At 52.2% G+C, this 21,707-nt stretch overlaps 1 protein-coding gene across 3 annotated transcripts; it reads left to right on the top strand.

Annotated features, from left to right (window-relative positions):
- Positions 1-584: 584 nt before the first annotated feature.
- PRAG1 (PEAK1 related, kinase-activating pseudokinase 1) lies at positions 585-19,786 on the top strand. 3 transcript variants are annotated; one of them, XM_032187495.1, is made up of 6 exons: positions 585-594; positions 2,607-3,000; positions 4,033-5,792; positions 13,083-13,240; positions 15,369-16,105; positions 18,512-19,786. In XM_032187495.1, exons 2-6 carry the CDS (start codon positions 2,647-2,649, stop codon positions 19,547-19,549), a joined length of 4,047 nt encoding a protein of 1,348 aa, XP_032043386.1. In that variant the 5' UTR covers positions 585-594; positions 2,607-2,646; the 3' UTR covers positions 19,550-19,786. The 3 variants fall into 3 exon arrangements, with proteins under 3 accessions (XP_032043386.1, XP_032043385.1, XP_032043384.1); XM_032187494.1 differs by lacking the exon at positions 585-594 and adding an exon at positions 1,484-1,540; XM_032187493.1 differs by lacking the exon at positions 585-594 and adding an exon at positions 2,374-2,524.
- Positions 19,787-21,707: the final 1,921 nt, after the last annotated feature.

The raw sequence follows: 21,707 nt of genomic DNA, 5'->3' as shown, positions 1-21,707 counted from the left end.
TAATTTGTTTTTCCTTTTCTTTTTTTTTTTCCTTTTTTTTTTTTTTTTAATTTTCTTTTTTTTTTTATTTTTTTTTCCTTTTCTTTTTTCTCTCTCTCTTTTTTTTTTCCTCTTTCTTTTTCTTTCCCTCCCCCAGCTTCAGCTGAACCAGACTCTCAAAACCACCCAGCCCAGCGAGCGGCTGGGGGCACACCTCTCCATTTCCCACCCACCCTAAAGCACACCCCAAACCCTACGGGGACCCAAACCTCCCCCACCTCCCTCTCCGTGACCCCACCCTCCCCGAGCCGGCAGGAATTTAGGATCTCCCGAGGACACCGGCCCCATTTCGGCCCCGGGGATCCAACCCTCTCCACCCGCAGGTGCGCGCACGGGGGGTGCGCGCCGGTGCCACGCGTGGGTGCCCGGGGCGCTCCGTGCCGGGGGCGCGGCCCCGTGGGGGCGGCCCCGTGGGCGGTCCGAGGCGGGGCTCCCGCTGCCCCCTGCCCACGCGGGGACGCGCTCGCCACTCGCCCGGTGGCCACCGGAGCCGGAGCCGGGCGGCAGCAGGGAGCCGAGCCCGGTGCGCCCCCCCCCAGCATCCACGGGAGGCCGGTGAGAGCCGCGGGGCCGGGAGCGGGCGGCGCCGGGGCTGGGCTGGAGGGGGGGAGCTCCGGGCGGAGCCCCCCGGGACAAAGCCGGGCTGGGAGAGACCCCGCCGGGGCCGGGAGGGGGTCGTGGGGGCGAGCCGGAGCCCTCCGCTGCCAGCTCCCGGGGGGAGCCCCGGGGAAGTTTCCGCAGCCCCCCGGGGGGGTTTGGCCGGGGGGATGCGCCTGCTGCTCCCCCTGCGCAGGGGGGGCTACGGGCTGAGAAGGGCGCCTGGCAGCGCCAGCCATTCAGCCAGCAGCGAGGAGAGTTTTTTCTGGCTCCTGCCCCTCCTTTCTTCCCTTGGATATATATTTTTATTTTATTTATTTATTTATTTATTTGCTGGCTCTCATCAGGACGCTTGGTAAACTTTGGGCATTGTCGGCGTGGCTGGCTTCCCAATTTTCCCCGTGGCATTAAGCATCCCTGCATTTCAACGTTTTCATTTTTTTTTCCCCCCAGTCAGGTTGATAAAACTAATATCGGGCCATTTGGATCATCTCCCACTGGCTCAGCGACCAGCCCAAACCCGCTGGCGGTGCCCTGCTCGGTTAAGGGCTGGATGCTGTGTGCTAAATCTGAAGGAAAACAAAGCAGGAGCACTGTAGTATCTTTGAAGATGATTTTCTTGCAAATATTGTTAATCTTGGGGGTGTTGGGGTATGCCCGAGAGTGATTTGCTCTCCTTTGGTTAATTTGGAGTCTGAAAATCCATGGAAAAAACTGTCTAAAAGAGTCTCTTCTCTGAAATAGTGAGGCATCCTTTTATCTTATTTATGAATCCCATTGCTGTTGCTCTTCTTGCTGCTCTGTCATAAAACAGTTCCTAATTTATCGGCCTGCCAGTCTGCAGGTACTGATGCCTCATGTGATCGAAGCCTCCCTTCCCAAAGCTGGTGTCTGATGCTTGCAGGTCAGTGGCTCTTCCCCCGTTCACTTGGTCCCACTCAAGCTCCTACAAGCTTCCACCCCTTTAACTTTGCCTTTGTGGTGACCTGAAATTGGTTATATGGGGAAGAAATGGGTTATATGGCTCTGCACAACGATATAGGGGAGTCGTGCACAGGGTCACCTGTAGCAGCCGGCTGCAGTTTTCCTCCCCTAGTTGCACTTTCTGATCTGCTCTTCCCTAATCCCCTGCGCTTTGTGGGAGTCGTTGTCTGAAGTATCTCCAAAGTTGTTAGCTGCAGATAGCTACCGGCTGAGTGCAATCAGATCTGGCTGTGCGGGGAGGGAGGGCACAGGAATGCAGGAATGTCTTGGTCCTGGGGCATTTCCTCCTGGGGAAGGAAGATGGGAAGGCATCCTTGTGTGTTAGTAATCCAAGAGCAAAGCTCTTCTCCCCTTGCAAACAATGAATCACTTCAGCGAGCTGACACTGTTATTTGTGGCTCCTGGCAAAGCAGATAAGAGCTTTTCTGCCAGGCACTTGCTCAAATCAGTGCCAGCCCCAGACTTGCTGCCTGCCTTTCTCCGTGGCGGTGGGTGGGAGAGGTGCCTTTGTGTACGACTGCAGTGATCACGGCGGTGTCTCTGGGAGAAGGAAAGCTGCTGCTGGTCCCTTTGGCTACACAGCTGCCGAGTCTGGTGCCTGTATCTCCAAGCCACTTTGGAAAATATATATATTTTTTCCTGCCCAGCTTTGCTCTGCGGGGATGCAAACAGCTATTCCAAGGCCTCTCTCCTTTACCCTTGATACAAGCCTCGCACGAGGCTGGTTCTACATGCTTGTTAAACAGGCAATGAAATCACATAGGAATGCTGCTTGTTTGATGTCTTCTCTATTACCGAGTTATGCTTAGAAGTTGGGGCTTTTAATGTGATTGTGTGGGCTCTAGCTGAGCCGTGAAAAAAAGCCCTGTAAACAACGAGCCTTTGTGATGAAGGCAGAATCAGTGTAATTATCACCTGTCCTATTAAAGATCTTCCCATTTTTTTTGTGGATAACAAAACTAATTGGACGGTTTGTGCTTCTCCAGGTTACCAGGTGATCTTCAAGAGCGGCTCTGGAAACAGCCAATGCAAGATGAACAGCAGAGAACAGTGCAGGCGACACGGGAGGCTCTCGGGCTGAGCCGCAAGGATTTGAAGATGTCTGCGTGCAGTGACTTTGTGGAACACGTTTGGAAGCCCGGCTCCTGCAAAAACTGCTTCAGCCCCAAGAGTTCCCATCGACTGCAGACACCCCCCGACGTGGGAGCCTGTGGTGTGCTCCCGAATGGAGTTAGGACCAAGGCTGAGAGCCCAGCGTTGGAAGACGAAGGCGTGAATACCCCTGTCTCAAAGCCAACGATTGCTGTGAAACCAACGATGATAAACTCAGATGTTTCTGACACGTGGGCGGATGTGAATATGAATGCAGATCTGTCACAGGTAATGATTAATCCAGTCCAAGCGTGATTTCCCGTTACTTGCCTCCTCTCAGGAGCTCTTGGAATATCTGTTAAAATGGTTTCCTTCCCATTGCTTCTCCTTCTGTTCCTGACACAGGCTTTTAAGCCTGATCTTGGCTTCCCAACGCGTTTTTGGCTAAAGCTGAATGAAACGTTGCAGGCTGCCGTTACTGGTGTGGTTTGATCTGCGCACGTGGATCTTGCCCCAGGCTGAATTTTGTGCTGTGGGAGTGGGGTTTGCAACATCCCAGCCCTTCGGGCTGCAGCTGGTACCTCTGCTTCTGCCTTGGCAAAAAGGGGGCGTGAGGACTGTCCCTGCTGCCCCAGGATCTCCTTCTGCTCCCAGGCAGGAGAAGCATGGTCTCCTATTCACCCTGTGAATATCTACCAACGCCTAGCGCGTCAGGAAAAGAGGGGCTGCTGTAGTACCTGGCTACCCATCACAACGCTGCTCCTTCAATTTCCCGTGTATTTTTCTGTCAGGTTTCCACGCTGCAAAACTAAGTCTATGGGAGCTGAGTTGAGGCTGCCAGTCTTCTGAGGTGGAAGGGCAATTTAGCAAAAATCCCTCCCTTCTGGGAAGCAATACTGCTATCAGGGGATGACCTGCTAACGATAGTTCCTGTCGATGCTTTGGAGTCTGCCAGTCAGGAGCAGCAGCGTGCAGCGAAACAAAAACAGCAGAGGGAAGCACAAAGATTCCTTCCCTCTCTGAATCCGTAATTGCACGGTGACTCACAGACAGGATGACAGGTTGGACGTGTTGCTGGCAGGGAACCCATGCAAAGAGAAAGGGGAATGCCTCATTTCATTGCATTGCCATTGTTGGTAATGCGAGGGCTGCGAATGGTCCAGGAAGAAGAAGGAGCAGAAAAGGCTTATTGGCGGGGTGAGCGCAGAGCAGAAAAAGGCTGCACATGCCGGAGGATTTTCCTATGCATCTGTTTATCTCTTCTGCTTTCTCTTTCATTTTGCACGTGCTGATGGTGTGCTCGTTTTTCGTCCCCTGCAGGTCAGCTGGGGGATGGTTTCCGGCAAGCACCTTCTGCTGAAGTCAGGCGATGCGCAGCGGCTCTGTCGGGACAATTTTGGCAACGGCGGCGTGAGGAAGCCCTTCCTGCACGGCTCGCCGGGCGAGTGCCTGTCCTGCTGCTCTCCCAGCTACTCCATGGTGGGCCTGCGCAGCCTGGAGGGACGCGTGGAGAGGAACGTCTCCATCCACAGCCTGGTGCTCCTGGGGGAGGTGGGCAAGCAGGAGAGCAGAGCCAAAGATAAGCTGGCCCTGCTGCATCAGCATCAGCCCCTCTGCCCTAACCCGCCCGCCCTGGGGGACAGAGGAGTCGGCAGCTCTGCCAGAAACCCTTCATCCCATGGGAGGGAAGGAGCAGCGCTTCCCTCAGAGGGCGACCGTGCTCGCGTCTCTTCCAGCTTCGAGGGTGAAGGGGGTGAGTACTGCTCGATCACGGACTGCCGCAGAGAGGGCCCTGCCCCGCGCTGTGCCGAGGGGAAGGGGGCCTGGTGCGAGAAGGAGGGCCCGGCGCCCCGCGGCTGGAGGCAGCGGGATGCTCCCGAGGCGGCCAGGCCGAGCGGCAGGGCGGTGAAGTTCAGCGAGGAGGAGCGCAGGGCTGCCAGCGTGGCCTTCTGCATCGCCAAGGAGCAGGGCGACCCCTCTGCCCCATCTTCAGAGAGGAAAAAGTCGTCCCTCCGCGCCGAGGCGGCCGCTGCCTGCGCGTTGTGCCAGGATAAGGAGGACGCCCCTCGCTGCGGGGACGCAGATGCCGCCGGAGGCACGAGCGGTCCCCAGCAGGCGTTGGTGGAGCCGCAGTGCTCCCGCGGCGACCCGATCTACGCCGAGAGCACCAAGAGGAAGAAAGCCCAGCTGAAGGGCCTCAGCGGAGCTGCGAACGTGGAGAAACCAGCCCACAGCCCTGGCACGGAGCAGGCAGACGGTGCGTGGAGGGATGGTGGCTGGGCGTGGGGCACAGAGAAGGAGTACCAGGACCCCGCCACCCAGGTGGCGGCCAAGATCACCGTCATGACCGCGCACACGGAGGACGACCACAAGACCATCTTCCTCAGCAGCCCCGACTCCGCTGTGGGAGTTCAGTGGCCCTGCGTCAGCTCCGCTTCCCACCCTGATTTTGGGACCTCGCCGCCCGCCGTTGAGCCCGGAGAGGTGTTTCAGGCATCGGGAAGTGACAACGGACTGAGGCTTCACTTCGCAGCTCCTCCCAAGAGCTCGGTTACAGAGAGCCCGGCCATCCCTCCCAAGATGTCCAAAAACAGCCAGCAGGGCAGCGAGGGGAGCTGCGTGCTCCCAGCCAGCTCCCCCCTGGCAAGGCTCGGTGACGGCAACAACCACGACGGAGCTGGAGCCCACCCGCTGCCGAGGAGCTGTGCGGACACGGGGGGCTTTGGGGTGTCCCCTTCTCTGTGCGCTCACGTTAACGGAGCCTCCGTGGAGGAGCCTGGCAGAGGCCTGGCAGGTTTGTCCTACGACAGGAGGCAGAAGCACTACACCCCAACGTGGGCCAAGCAGTGCCGGATAGAGGAGGAGGAGGAGGAGGTAGAGGAGGAGGAGCAGGCGCTCTCAACCCACCCGTGGGCAGTGGGAGCCGAGGTTGGAAGAGCTGACGCCGACCCCGTGGATGACTGCCCGATGGTGGAGAGCCAGCCTGGGATCAGCAAGTCGTCGTCCTTTGAATTCCCTAAGGAGAAGAGCAATGGCACGGAGTTTGCACCACCACCGCCGCCGCCAAAGAAGCAGTCCAGGTATTCAGCCTTGTGAGCGTGTGCATGACTGTTAAGCATTTGTGGTCGTGACGTGTTTGCTGCGGGGGTTGACTGGCCAGCAAGGTTTTTGGGATCAAAACCAACAGGTTACAAGGTCCTTTGGTATGTGGAACTGGGCAGCTTCCCCTCTTGGTTCTTATAGCAAGGGCCTCTGAAATCCTAATTTTCTGTTTGCCCCTAACGTCTTCTTGCTTTAAAGGCTGACGCTTGAAGCTGTAGCTTCCCAGGGAGGGCTGCTTGCCTGCAAGCAAGTAACCGGAGCTTGTCGAACATGTGCTTGCTTCAGGCAGCCTTTCCTTCACTGCAGCTCTCCCGGGATTCAGGTCTGCAGGCAGGGTGACAGCAGTGCCTACAAAACAAATGCAGGACTGCTGTCTGTCTGGAAAGGAAGAAGCTCCACTAAACAATTTAATCTTCCAATAATTTATGTGTATGCAGCAACTGCAGTTGGCTGTGTATCAGGAAAAAAAAAAAAAAAAAAAAAAAAACTGCCCAAAGGAGTGAAAGAAATTGATTTCCCTCCTGTGCAGCTCATGGGTTAGGCTGCCTGATCACAGCGGGGAGGGACACTTTGCGTCCTGCAGGTGTCCTGAGTTTGCTTTCTCGCACACTTTGGTTTTGTTACCTGGAACCATGTGTTGCGTGGCAGATTGGGCTTTGGCTCTTTGATCTAGAAGTTGAGGGAAGGGATGGGTGTCTGGAGAAGTTGCTCTTGGGGCCCGTGGTCAGGCTTGTGTGTGGTCATCAGCGCTCACCGGTCTGAGATGGTGTTTGGGTTGGTGCTTCCTTAATTAATGAATTACTTTAAACACTGCTTTATTCTTATACCAAAATTTCAACTTTTTAGGGCTGGCTAATACAGGGAACTTCTACCTTGTTTAAAAGCTCCTTTAAACAAAATACTTTAAAGTGTTTTAAATTGACCAAACGATGAGCAAATCAGATTTCTCAAGGGAAGGAAGCAGATGAAAAAGAGCCTTCAGCCCTTAGTGCTGGGCTTTCTGCTGCGATGCCACGTGATCCCTGCTGAAGTCAGAGGAAAGAAAGAGCCCACAGGCGAGCACACAGACGAGCTTTATTGCCTTCACAATCAGAGATGACACTGAGATGTGCTTCAGTCCTGACCCTGAGAACTTTATTTCGTGGCTGCTGCTGCTTGGTGTCTTGTATCAGCACCCGGCTCGGGGTCGCGTCTGCCACGTGTGGGGTGTTGTTGCGGGGGCTCAGCAGAGCTGTTCAGGAGTGATTCTTTAGGAAATGTGCAGTCACCTGCTGAAAGTCTGGAGCTGTAACAGTGCCAGGTGGCTGAGGTAGGTGCTGGCATCTACCCTTACCCTCCGTGGCCGCAGGCGAGGCTTTGCTCTGTGTGTAGCTGCCTCCTCGGCACCGTGCTGCCTGCGGCTGGGCCTCGGGGTGCCTTGCTGAGAGCACAGCCCTCCCTCTGGGAGCAACTCGATCAGATGGCGGCTTTCACGAGCTGCTCGCTTTGTTTGTTTGCTCGGAGGGTGCTCGTGTTTTCCTCTGAGCGTGTTCACACAGGAACCGGGGTGTTGTTACCTGTACGTGGCAGCGGGAGGGATGGCTACGTGCAACACTGCTTGAAACCACCACAGCGGGGTTGTGTTACCTTGGGCAGTCATCGCTGGCAGCTTCTTCTCCTGATGTGACTTGCCTGGTGCTGGGGGAACATCTCTGGTGCTCCTGGGCTGCAGCCACGTGCCTGGAGGAGGGCAGAGATCCTCCACGCGGGGGTGACTCTGAGGCACCTTCATCCTCCCCTAGGCCTGGGCATTGTTCATACATTTTTTTTGTTGTTCGTCCTTGCTCTAACAATTAAAAGGGAAAAAAGATTACAGGGTAAATTCCTGCCAGGCACTGAGGAAACTCTGGTTTTGCTGTAAGCTGTCTCCTAGGATGGCTGAAGGAGTGCTTTTGGGGAATTTTAAAAGTGGGCATCCAAAAAGGCAAATAATAGATCCGGATCTGTTTCATCTTTCTCATTGTTTGTATGGTTCTTTTTCCTGCTTGTGTGAAAGATTACAGATATTTAAGGCTTTCTTGGTCTGAAATGGAATAGAAAATGAGTCAAATTACAAGAGGAAAGAGACTGGAAAAGGAAAAGGGCGACTGGTCTTCATCCAAAAGCTGGGAGGGTAGTTGGGTATGGAAAGGGCTAACCCGGGAATCTAGGATCCCCAGGACTTATATGTACAGTGATGATTTAGATGCTCTTTGGTGAGAAACAGTCTAGCACAGCCTTCAGTTATTTGGCACAAAAAGGGAATCCTTGCTGAAATTTATGCCTTTGTTATGCAGCGGGTGAGGTTAAATGATGCTCGGGTTCCTTCCAGCGTGTCAGCCTTAACTGTTCATGTATGCCACGTGCCCCTGAAGCAAAGGAAATGGTGCTGCTGTTTTGCATTAGCTCTTGAGCTGGTTTTGTCACAATTAATGCCACCTTCAAAAGGCAGCTCTGTAGGTGTCTTTCTAGTACCCTTCCTGAGGCACCTGTTTCCTTCTGGATCTTGGTATGGATGTGTACTCCGGTGAACAGAAGCGAGCTGGCTATGTGGTGCTCCTGTGGCAGTACAAAATGCAATTGGAAGTCATATAGGTCCCCAAATTTGACGCTTTCCTTTCCTCTGTGGTCTGACTGTGAATGACAGTAGGGAGTTGCTTTGAACAAGCCAGACTTATTATTATATATATATAAAAACAAACAAACAAAACACAACAACAACAAAAACACTACAAACTCTAGAGTCTATTTTAAAAATTTTTAAAAGTACATAAAGCAAAGTGCTAGTATGGCTCATGCAGGAGAGAGCATCCCACTCCAGGACAGGGAGCTAATAGGCCTTTTGGATTCTCCCTGAGTGTTTTTTGTCTGAAACTAATCAGGGATTTCTCATGTTGCTTCTGCCAGTGGATCACTTCTGCAGGTTGTGACATATCGGGCAAGTCTTTTGGGAGAGACTGGCTCCCATTTTAAAAGAAACAATCTCTGTTCTTTGTGTTTCCTATCTTGCCACGTAAAAAGTACGGGGTTGGAAATCAGATTTGTCTTCTTCACCACATCGGAGCATTCAGTGATTTCACTGTTGACTCAGCTATCATTAGTTCTGCTCTCCATATGAATTTACTCTGGGGAAGATCACAGAATCATAGAGTGGCTCGGGTTGGAAGGGACCTCATAGATTGTTCAGTTCCTACCCCCCTGCCATGGGCAGGGATGCCACCCACTACATCAGGTTGCTCAGGGCCTCATCCAGCCTGGCCTTGAACACCTCCAGGGGTGGGGCATCCATAAGCTTTCTGGGCAGCCTGTGCCAGTTCTGAAGAACCTGTCTCCTGATAAGTCAAAAAATAAATAAATAAATTGTAAAAATTATGGGTTGAGTCACCCCCAAGGGTATAGATCATATGAACATGCCACTGATTTTTTTTTTTTTTCCTCTGGGCATTTTACCTTTAGTGTAAAAGGGATGGGAAGAGCTTTATTAGCTACACAGATTAAAGCATTCGGATGACCTGACCACATAAAGGTTTCAGATGGGATGCCGGTATTAATGGGAGAGGATGCTTAGCTTTTTTAGATTGCTTGGTTTGCCTAAACCAGACACAGAGGTATAAAAACAGCTCCCTGGCACCACAGATCTGCTCTACCTGCTTGCTAATGCCCACCTGCAGGGAGGAGGAAAATGAAACGATTCCTGTTTCATGATAGACAAGCATATGGTGCCACGATGCTTCCCCTTGTATAATAATTATGCCCAGGCACGTGTGGCTGCCATGTAGCCTGGCTTTTCTCTCTGCCATGCATTAGTTCCAGTGCTGTACTTTGGGAAGGGATGTCCCATTCACATTCACACCGCCTTCCCCTGGCAGTTCCTACTGCTCTGTGTTTGAGGGGTTTGATGCTCCTACTCTGCTCCGTTCGTGGAAGCATCTGGAAATAATGCACTCTGCTTTGTGGGTCACTGTACACAGAGAAACCAATTCTTCCACGGCCAGGTGAGGTTAGTATGGGTTTAACTGCCTTCTTAAGGGAGAAACGAGGACATTGCTGTGCTTTCCATCACCACAGCACACAAAGAAACACAAAGCGTTACTCCGCCCTAGCAGGAGATGCAGCATTGCAAATGATCTGGTGTCCCGTGGCAATGTTACAGATCTCCAAACCCTTTTTTTCTTTTTTTTAGAAGACCACAGTCTTCCATTTTCCACCCTGGTTTGTTTTAGGCAGGACTGTGGGAATCGTTTGGAAAGCCAGCTAGATGGAATTGTTTCGGATGGGAAGACTGGTGAATAGTGAATTGTAGGGGTTGCCCAAATACGCTAGGATGTCATGTGGAGGATGTTGAAGAAGCCAAGTGTGTTTAAAGCCGCCAGAATAATTAGGAGAGCTGGAAATCCTGTCTTATTAGGTTATTAGATTGAGAGCTGACTCTTTTGTGACCCGCTCTTTAGGTGCTCACGCTCAGTGGAGGCTCTGCTGCTGTTCCTGAAGTTAGCACTTAACATTTAAAGTGCTGAGGAAATGGAGGGGAATTACCCATTGCGACCTCTTTCTGAGGGAAGCGGAGCCCACACGTGTAAGCAGGCAACGGGGGATAATCCCAGTGATCTCTTCAGGTTTAAAATGGGTTTGTGCTCTTTATTTCCACTATCTTTTGGAGGAAAGGGCAGGGCAGTGAACCTGTACAGCTGTGCATGGCGTGAATGAACGCTACAAGCGGAGGAGAAGTAAGGATCCCACGGGCTGTTGCAGTGGTTGGTTGCTCAGTTCTTGGAGTGGATTTTATTTTTGTTGGAAGTGGGACAGTTTGGCCATAGCGAGTATTTCCAGTAATTCTTCGGGAAAGCGATGGGTATTTTGATCTGGGCGCTGTCTGGGCTAGGAGGAGCTTATAGGAAAGGAGGGAGATTTGGAGCAAAAATATTCGCAGGAGGCAATAGCTGGCCTGGCTGCAGCATCTGAAACAAGAGCAGGATGTCATTACAGCGGCGAGCAATTTTCTATTTTGGTGCGACCCGCTCAGGAACTACATTTTTTACATAGCGGCGCGGGGAGGAAGCGGTGCTCCCCGTCCGTATGACTTCACGGCAGCGCTGGGCTCAGCAAACACGGCCGGCAGGATGGTGCTGGCAGGCGCCGTGTTGTGCCCAGGTTGCTTGGAGGAATAGGTGGGGCTGCGCGGGGTGGACCTTGGACCCTGCCGAGCAAAGTCCCAGCTCTGCCCGAGTGTGGGAATGGTAAGGCAGCTCCGTGGATCCGTGTTTTAAGTGATGGGGAGGAAACAGAAATGCACCAGCTTTTTCTTCTGTGTGTGTTCGCGTGTGTGTATGTGTGTGTGTGTGTCTGGAGAGGGGGAGGGATGCGTCAGGAAACCTCTCATCTGTGCAAATCGAGACCCGCTCTCTCCTGAGATCTCTCGCTTTTCTTCTGGATTCAAACACTTCCTTGATCCTTACCCAGTCAGGCAGGGCACACGCATCGATGTGCACCCCTTCGTTTTTTTTTTCCACCCCAAGTTACTAAAAGTTAAGTTTCTGAGCAAGTCGGTTATGGGATAAGGTTATATAGCTTATATGTATATAAAACTATATATGTAGTTTTATTTAGTATATGTAGCTTTATTTTTTTAAAAAAAGACTAGACTCCAGTTGGCTGTTTTCAACAGCGTTAATCATAACAGAGCTAAAACAGAGCTAAAAACCACAGTGTCTCTCACTTGCTCTTTTTTTTTATTTATTTATTTTTAATAAACCTGTCTTGCGTGGTGCACTTGAAGTTTTGTAAATCCTCCTTGGGAGGCTGGCTGTGGTGACCAAGTGCGTGTGGAAAATTCATCACCGGGGCAAGACCAAGGGCAGTGTCCCTGCCGGAGCTGTACCTGAGGAGGTTTCCCCGACCCTTATTTTGATCAGCCCCCGAGTATTTTTAGAATGAGCCTGCTCAGGCAAATGAGGAAGTCTGGCAGAAGTTTCTTCCGGGCTTCTCATACATGCTGCTCTCCATGTGGTTGTGTGGACACCAGAGTAAGTGCTTTGTCTGGACGCAGGATGAAACGTTTCTTAATCTTAAAATAAAGCGCTCGTGGCATCTGCTGTGCCTGGGGATTTTGGAAGAGGAGGGATTCTGCATGCGTGAGCAGTGTGTCACAAGAAAATAGTTGTGCATGTCTTTTGTTTGTCTTTCTCTGCAGCCGCTCCGCCGTCTGATTAGGAAATGCCGGATACCTTCCAGCGAGATAGCTGGTGGAAGTTATTTTTCTTTTCTTTTCTTTTTTTGCAAGTCTTCCGCTAACCTTTTTGCATTCTCAGTCATCAATGCGTTGAGTTTTATCGGTGGATTGGCAGCTTTATTTAAAAATGTGGCAAATAACCTCAACGGAGAGTTTGATCTGTACCGAAGCTGGGGGTATTTGTGCTCTGGTGTGCTGCCTGGTTTCGCCAGCTCCTGTTGTTTTCCAGGGAGGAAAAAAATGAAGAAAATATGGGGAAAATTCATTATCTCAGCAAATAGTCCTGCTTGCCTACAACTGATCACTTATATTGTGGCTCTGGCAGTACATAAGGGCAGCTTGTGGTTTAAGGGTTTATTGTAGATGGAAGCTGTGTGGAGAACAGTAGGTCTTACCCTAAAAGCTGCACGGTGGGTCCTGCGTCTGATGTACGATTGTTTTCTGAAGAGGAGCTTCTTTTTTCAGCTGTTAGGGTGGTGCACAGAGGAGAAAGCTGCTGCTGCTGCTGGACTGTGCTTCTACTCGTGCCTCCACCGTGTAGGAGTTGGGTTCTGGTGCCCAGCACCAACTTTTCCTCCTGTAGGCTAGGAGGAGTGATGCTGCTCCCTTCCACGGAGTTTTACTGGAGGCAAACATCCGTGGGTCCCCGCTTCCTGGTGGCAGTGGCCAAAATGGGATGCGGTCCAAGATCACACATGTGCTAGAAAGGGGAGGCTGAGGCTGGGGCTGGGTGCTGTTGGCTCCGTGGCTCTCTCTGCTCAAGCACACGTGGTTTCTCAGAGGAAGTGGTGCCTTGCAAGGCCACGACCTGCTTGGTGTCAGTGGAATATGACCTCCAAATCCCAGAGAAAGGGGAGGAAAAAATTGACAATGAAACGCTAATGCCTGGTAAGACTGCAGGGTCCGTATGAATACGTGGGAACCAAGCTGAGGCTGCTCTCAACTTTAATCTGCGCTCGCAGCTGCGTGCGTGGCACCTTTTCCTGCCTGCCTCCTGACCCTTCTGCTTCGTTGTCTCTAGGCGCGCTCTGAAAATGAACCCGAATAACGCTGAGCTGGAGAGGGGCAGCAACAGCTCCACCGAGAGCCTCAGCCCGCCTTTCCGCAGCATCCACGTCAGCTTCACGGCCGGATCCACCGACAGCCTCAGCTCAGACACGCAGACCGGCAGCGATGGCAGTAAGTGGCCGAGTGGGTGTCGGAGAGGTAGCATCGGACCCGGGGAGGAGATTATCCCATCCCGAATCCCACTGCTGGGGCGGCATCTGCAGGGCAGGGGTCACAGGGCTCTCATCAACCCTCTGTCTGTCTACTCTCTCCCTTCTGCCTCTTGATGCACTTAAGATGAACGTGGGAGAGCCAGACCATCATTTTTTTTCCCTCTTTCATTTGGCCAGTGCCAAAATCTGTTTATCCATCATGTCTGGATGAAGCCTCTATCTGAAAGCAATTGTGCTCATCCTGCTTGTGCTTCCCCTGTTGCACAAGGCCACAAGTAAGCTCTCCTGGAATATCCTCCACAGATCTGAGGAGTACCAGAAGGGGTTTTGTGCTAAAGGTGATCTCTCCCTCTCCTTGTCTTCCCAGTTGTTTCTTGAAGGGGGAAAAGAAAAAATCTGCCTGCACTAGTTTAACTGAGATTAAAAAATACTTACTATGAAGTCACTTTCTTCATAAGTGCGTAACTGAGACATGCACTAACGTGTTCGGCAGCTCAGAAAGTATTTCCTTTGCAGAAGTAATCTTCGTGTAGTGGAAGTTCTGTCTTTCCAAGAGCAACAATGTGCAGCAATAAAATTAAGAGCCAGAGCTCTGGAAAGTCCATTTTTCCACTGCTAACTTTGGAGTCTGAGAGCGAGGCTCTGCCAGGAAGTTGTACGTGGGGAAGAAAAACTCACATGTTTTGGATCTTTACTTGCTGGACACAAAAGCAATTTGCTGTCAAAAATGATACGGAACGACAGGAGTTCTCTGCTTCCACTAGCAGAGGCAACTGTTTAAGCTCATCTCAGGAAGGTTGAGCTTTAAAATGAATAACCCACACGTGAGTTCTTGTTCTGGTGTAAGCAAGCAGCTACGCAGTCAGTCACCGGGTGAAGTGAGCTCAGATTAATTGGCTGTGCTGTCAGATGTGAAAATACGGGGGGATGGAATAAGCCCCATCCCATCTCATGCAGGAGAACCCCACGCTGAAGGTGCAGAGCAGTGTTAGGAAAGCTGTGAAAAGGTTTTAATTGTAACCCAGAGCTTGGGGCAGAGTCCATCGGGGTGTAAAAAAGAGGTGAGAGCAATTTGACATTTGTGGACTGGTTGCCAAAGGTTCTGGGGCTGCTGTTTGTTCCCTAAGCCTCCACCAAATACATTTATCCTCTTGAAATGGGGGCTTCACTGTGTGTCCTGGCAGAGGTGCTGGTCTTGGCTGCGTGCTGAAGAATTTCACTTGGTTGCGTCTTCTGCCAAAGCCCCTTGGACTGGAAGTGGCAGGAGATGCCCTGCTGCATGACTCCTGTCTGCAGGACAGCGTGAGCTGGCATCTGCTCTGGTAGCTGAGACGTAGTGGACCTGCCCCCACCGTGGTCATCACAGGCAGCGAGCAGCTACCAGGGATCGCTGTCCCAGTAATTGTCACTTCTTTTAATTGCTGCTTCAGATCCCCACCGCTTCTTTCTCTCTGACCTGAAAGTCTTGCTGTCTATTTCAACGTCAAATCACCCTTTTCTGCTTTTCCCCTCTTCTGAGGCGTGCAGCTGTGCTGCCTGTCTCCAGCCTAGCTGGGGCAGGAAGGCAGAGAGATCTAACCTAAGCTGGGGGACAGCCAGAAGGGAGGCCAGATTTTTTTTTCAGTAGGGTGGAGCTGGCCAAATCCCAGCCCTTACCCGGTGACCCTTACCCAACGAGAGGCAGAGGCAGGTTCAATATCCTTCTTGGGCAGCTGTGGCCAGGCTGAAGTCAGAGCTGCGTGAGTCACTCTTATCACGCTGTGCTGCTCAGGCAGCGGGTGGCAGCTCCGAGGCTTTGCTGGAGGGATTGCTGCTGAATGAGTGTCCTCCAAGTGCTTCCTTCTTACTTACCTCCTCGTGGCTGATGTCACGGCTTAAATATTTGCCCTCTGCCAGCTTTTACTGCCGTGTGTGAGGTTCGTAGGAAAGCAGTCTCAGGTGGAGGGAGCATTTCTCTAGTGAGCTGTCTGCAGCCTGCTTCGCGAAGCCGCTGTGTTAAACCAGATTAAGGAGAGCTAACCCCTTCCATGCAGCTCTGCCTCCACCAATGGATGAGTCAAACCCCGTTGTGTCTCCCTGTCCCCTAGGGCACTCGTCTGAGCCGAACCACTCGCCGCCTCCAGCTGAGAGCCAAGTGTTTCCCCCCGGCTCCTTCCTCCCCACCTCCAGTGAGGATGCTCCCTCTGCCGGCCCCAGCTGCCCGCCCCCTCTGCCCCAGAAGAAGACGATGAGCAGAACGGTGTCCTCCCCGGATGGCTTTTTTGGGAGCCAAACATCTTCCGGCAGAGCAGCCGGCACTGCCAGCCCCAGGTTGAACGTCAGCCACTCCGAGAGCAACTTCTGCCTGCGGGAAGAGCCTCCCTTCATCCACCCAGCCGGCCTGGGGGGCCCCGGCACCTTCTCCTCTTCTGAATCCCTGGAGAAAGCCTCCAAAGGAAACAGCTACTGGGGCTCGGCTACCAGCAAGAGCACGGGGGCCTGCATGCCCAGCAGGAACCTGCAGTCCCTCTCCTCCTCGCAGCTCAGCGTCTCCAGCCAGGTGTCGTCGAGCTCCAGCCTCCACCTCCACAACCTCCTGAGCAACATCGACAGCAAGGAGGGGGTGTACGCCAAGCTGGGCGCCCTCTACGCCGAGTCCCTGCGCCGCCTGGTCGCCAAGTGCGAGGACTGCTTCATGCGGGAGCAGAAGAACGAGCTGCGCTTCAGCGAGAACAACTGGTCGCTCTTCAAGCTGGCGTGCAACAAGCCCTGCTGCGACTCGGGGGATGCCATCTACTACTGTGCCACCTGCTCCAAGGACCCGTCAACCACCTATGCTGTGAAGGTAAGCCGGTGACCAGAGCAAGCCTGGGTATTTGGCTCATCCCCAGCTCCAAGCAGCCGCAGGGTTCGCTTCCCACAGCGGAGCTGGGACCGGTCTACAACCCAACCAGGTTCTCTCTGAAAAACTTGGTGCTAATACTGTATTGTAAACTCAGCATAGTTCACCTCTGACAAACCAAGCTGCTTAAAAACTGCTCAAAAGACAGCCTTTTTCCCCACTGCCCCCCTTCTAAGGGGAAGGTCTGACCCAGAAACCATGTGAGCGCCTGTATGATGTTGAAACTACGGGCTTTAAGATATTCCAGGTCTCAATTAAATAATGAAAGGCTGACCTAGAGATGGTGTGTAAGGCCAGGTTCTGAAATATATCCCTGTAACTGTACAGAATCCACGTTTGAAATGGAAATGTGGGGTGCAATGCTTCAGCTCTCCGAAACCTGGATAAATAAGCTTAGGCAGCTTGTTTCATGCACATCCCATGGATTTGGGGTTCTTGATCCATGTTACTACTTGAATACAGAGGCTTTTAACTTCTGTTTGGGCTTTAACCTAGGAGAAGTTCACTGCTGCTTCCTCTTCATGTTGTTTTCAAAAACTAAAATAATTCCCAAACAAGCGCTGCCAGAGATGCATTAAGCAAGGAAAAAAAAAGATCTGCTGAATCCTTTACACAATTACAACCCCCAAGGGGATGTTTTAGTTAAGTGATAGCTTTAAAGCCTTAAAAAAGATTTTCTAAAGGAAGCAGTCAACCCAACAGGGGGGTGCTTTGAATAACCAGAGTTGAATCAGGGCTTGCCCCAATACCTCTAGTCCAGCAGTCAGAGCAGTAACTTTTTAGGTACAACAAGCCAAAGTTCATCAAAATTTTCCTTCAGAAACCTCAGAGCCGGTCAGCTCCTTTTCAATATGTGGTTCCTGGTGGCACACACAGACCTTTCCTCTTGCCAGCCATGCTGTGTGTGGTTCAGTGGCTCTGCCTCCACTGCTGTAGTGGATGAATTACAGCCAAGGCAGAAAAAAACACATTTTCAGCCTCTTAACGGAGCTGCTCTTGGGTCCCTGTGTGCTTATTCTGTGTCCTTGGTACTCCACAGAGCACCGTGATAAAGCCCAAAGCAGCCCAAGAGGGCTGTACTCTGCACCAGCATAAAGTCATGCACGTGTTTATGTACGTGCACTCACACATCTCTTGCAATGTTCCAGGGTGCTACCTTTTTTTGGTAGCTGAAATGGAGAACACTTGCAAAACTTTACAGTTGGCTGACTTCTCACTGCCCCTCCTGGATGTGATACAGATTTTCTGACGTGCAAGAAATCGCAGACCAGTAGTTAAAATAGATTTGGATAACTCAAGATGGGCAGAGGATCTGACTTGAGCCAAGGGGCCAGCTGAGCAGCCAGAGCCAGGGTTTAGGCTGTGTACAGGCACACAAGGATATGTATAAAATAGTTAGAAGGAGCCAGTTTTACATGAAATGGCTTTAGAGGAATTAAGCCAAGAAATGCTCCGCTCCTTGGCTTCTTTCTCTGCTTAAAGGTGCATGACTAAGCCAGCCCCAGGCTCCTACTTGGAGCCTGTTGCATGGAGGATGCCTCTGGTGCAGCCGAAGTCAGGAAGAAAGGCTGGCTGGGGAAGATCTCCCTGACTCCATCTGGCTGCATTCATTCTTCCAGGGGCTCCTCTTTCCTTGGTATGGTAATCTGTAGTCTGCCCCACTCTCCAGAGATTATCTTTCCCCTAAATAAGCATGAAGCAGCAGCAGGGTATTTTCCTTTAGAAGAGAAGGGGCACTTCAAGCCCCTGTTGTCCTATCTCTACGCGATCATCTCATCTGAGTGAATTACCTGCAAATGCCTGGATCCAAACCATTGCTAGTGGAGTACAAAAGCAGCCTGTTTCTCCAGCTCCTCTCTATTATTGCATTTATTTTAGCTTGGAGGCAAAATTGATTTCTTGTCCGATTTTGCACGCACACCATGACTGGCAGTGGCACGCTCCAGGGTTTGAAGCCTTTTATGTTGAGTTTCAGCCTGTTGTTGATTCCTGTGGTTGAGATATAAATACATCCCTAAATAGAAGGGGGAAAAAAACAGAAGCGTACAAAAGAAATGCCAGAAGGCCTCACAAGCTAATGGATACTCCTATAAGAAACCTGGTTTTGGGTTTGTGCCGTCTTTAATGCAGCCATAATGCTAAAACACAGAACAAAATGAAGACAAAGTCATGCGAGTTCAAGAAAATCTAGAGATGGTTTAAAGTGCTAAAGGAACTAATATGCACCCTGCTTCTACCAATACCTTAATGTCTTCAAATCCCAGCTTAAGGAACTACCTCTGAGCTTCTGGTCTGCGCCTGGTCTCTGTCACTGATGGATAAAACTTTTTCTTTGGTCTCTCCTTGCAGATCTGTAAAAGCCAGGAGTCCAAGGTGGCCGCTTCATACTGCAGCCCCGCAGTGCCCGTCCACTTCAACATCCAGCAGGACTGTGGGCATTTCGTGGCCTCCGTCCCCTCCAGCATGCTGCTGGCCTCGGATGTGGAGAAGAGCGTGCCCGGGGATGGTCTCCGTGCCTCCCGCGCTGCCAGCGAGCACGACTGCGTGGTGGTCATCACGCGGGAGGTGCCGAGCCAGACCACTGCTGACTTTGTGAGGGACTCGGTGATGCTGCACCAAGCCAAGCCCGAGCTGTACGAGCGTCGGGTTTGCTTCTTGCTCCTCCAGCTCTGCAACGGGCTGGAGCACCTCAAAGAGCATGGCATAATCCATCGTGACCTGTGCCTGGAGAACCTCCTGCTTGTCCCCTGCAAGCCCCCCATGAGCTGCGTGAAAGCCAAAGATGACAAGCACTTGCCCCGCCTGATCATCAGCAACTTTTTGAAAGCCAAGCAGAAACCGGGATCCGGAGACTCCAAGCTGAAGAAGAGTCAGGCCAGGCTGGCCCCGGAGATCGTGTCAGCTTCCCAGTACAAGAAGTTCGATGAGTTTCAGACCGGCATCCTCATCTACGAGCTGCTGCACCAGCCCAACCCCTTTGAGGAGAAGGTGCACCTCAAGGAGCAGGAGTACAGCCCCGAGGACCTCCCTGCTCTGCCCAGCCTGTCCATCTACTCGCGGGGGCTCCAGCAGCTGGCCCACCTCCTTCTGGAGGCAGACCCCATCAAGCGCGTGCGGATCACCGAGGCCAAGCGGATGCTGCAGTGCCTGCTGTGGGGGCCCCGGCGGGAGCTCACCGAGCAGCCCCTCAGCCACGAGGAAGCCCTCTGCCAGGTGCTGCAGAACTGGGTGGACATGAAGCGCGCCCTGCTGATGATGAAGTTTGCCGAGCGAGCCGTGGACACGGAGCGGAGCGTCGAACTGGAGGACTGGCTCTGCTGCCAGTACCTGGCGTCCGCCGAGCCTGCCTCCCTCTCGCACACGCTGAAGCTGCTGCAGCTGCTCTGATGCTGGACGTGTCTCGGGGGCGGCTGGGGAAGGGGCACAGCCCCGTTACGCGGGGGAGGCTGGCATCTCAGCCGTGAGCGTGGTGTGCTCCCACCCGTGTAAGACATTCAGTACAATTGCGAGCAGGCAAAACTGGGAGCCGAACCCTCTCTAGGGGGATTTTTTTTGTTTTGTTTTGGGATGGTAAGTCTGTTGACTAATAAATTCCTGCCCGCGTGTGTGCATGTTTCTAATGAACACGGCGCAGTTGAGTTGATTTCTGAGCCTAGGGGACAGCCCTTTGATCCCCACCCCCTAAAGCCTCAGAGCCTCTTTGCCTGGAAACACCGCTGATTGCCAGGGTGGGCAGCAAGGAGGAACAGCTGGGTTATTCTCCCGAGGAGTAAAAACAATGCATTCACTGCTCCTTTGCATGGGAGAGCCAGGAGCTGCTTTCAAATTCATTTCTGCTTTGACATCCGTTCTGTGGTTTTTATTTTTTTATTTATTTTTTTTTGCTTTAAAAAACAAAAATCACTGCTTGTTTCTGCTGTGGGCAACTATCACCTGCCTGTTGCCTTCTCTGGATGTTAATGCGGCATTGCCTTCCTGTCTAGCACTGCTGCCTTTGTGAAGGGGGGAGAGAGCCAGGATGGGGCTGCTCGCAAAGATGATGCTGCATGCTGGGAATTACCCCTTGTAAAGTTAATGAAATGGAAAATCCCCAATTCACCTCCAAGGCCCCCGAGGAAGAAAGTCGGGGCCAGGCTGCTCTGCTTTCCCCATCCACCCAGCTTATCCCCTTCACCTGGTAACTCACCTGTCCCTTGTGCGTAGCATGTGTTTAACCCCTTTATCAAAAGATTAGCTGGCCTGTGGGAGGCTGGTGCTGCTGCTGCACTGTGCTGGTGCATTAGAAATGCAGAGGGAGAGCTGCTTGCATTGTGAACATGATCTTTCAAAAGATATAGCACAAGGGAAGAGGGAGAAGCTGGCCTAGCTCCCTCCATCCCCTTTCTCTCCATGGGGACATGCAACAGCCACCTGGCTTGGTGGAGAGGCCGTGTTGCTGCTTTTTAGGCAGGTTGTGGGCTGCCTTTATGCTCTTCTACCTCAATACGAGGCAGAGGCGAGCTGCCCTGCTGCTGGGACCGGTTGTGCAGCACTTGGAGGGGTCGATTTGGGGCTCATGGAGGGAACCCAGCATCAGCTTTGCTGAGGAAGGACATCACCATCTGAGCTACCCCCATCCCAGCTGAAAATGGGGAGAAAGTCACGAGCACTCTCCTCCAACCTTCATTCACCTCCAGCTCCAGCCTGCTCTCTTGTGGGAATTTTAATTCCCCAGGATTTTTGACACTTTGCATGCTTTCTGTGAATCTTTTCCAGGCTTCTCACCTGGATTTTTAATCTGTTTGGCTGCAGTTGCTGCTGATGGGAGGGAATGGTTTCTTGGCTGGGCACCCGTTTGCAATGAATTTCCCCTAGTCCCCTTAGGGAGGAAGCTGTGCACGTCCCTGCCTGCTGCAAGAATGTGGAATGACTCCAGCCGCTACTGTCAGGGATTTTTTATACACAGGCTTTCTTGTGCCCTGTCTCTTGTGTACATTTCCCTCCAACACGGGCAGCATGAGCCTTCTGGCTTGGGAGCCACTGTCCTGTGGACCATCCCGCACGCTTTGCTGGGATCTCTGGCCACAGTCAGCTCCGTGTGGTCTCATGTTGGCCAGGGGAGTGATTGAACAGCCGGAGAGCCTGTCTGAAGGAGCCCAGCACGTTTTGCGGAGGTAAGATGAAGAGATGACTCAGTTTTAAAGCATGGATGTAGGGAACAAGTTGGAGGCAGCTCTGCAGGACTAACACCGAAGGAGATGGGGTCTGACCGTGACCAATCCAATCGTAATGCCAGCTGGAAAATAACAACTGGGACAACTGGATTGAGACTGGTTCAGGTGTTGGTGGTCCTGGTACCTTGCAGCAGTATCCCCCATGGATTAGGGACCAGCTATAGTCTTGTAGCATTTCCAGCTATGTTATATTGAGATTGGGTGGGTGGCTTCATGCTTTCATGTAAACAAAAGCTCCTAGCTCCATGGGTTCCTGATATCTTCCCCTCTGGTACCCATGCCTAAAGAGTCTCAGGCTTTTGGGTCCTAGGTCAGTGCTTGGACTCAAGAAG

The sequence above is a fragment of the Aythya fuligula genome, chromosome 4 (assembly GCF_009819795.1).
Source record: "Aythya fuligula isolate bAytFul2 chromosome 4, bAytFul2.pri, whole genome shotgun sequence".
Lineage (NCBI taxonomy): Eukaryota > Metazoa > Chordata > Aves > Anseriformes > Anatidae > Aythya > Aythya fuligula.
Note: the sequence above shows the minus strand (reverse complement) of the source record. Positions and strands in the feature narration are given on the sequence as shown.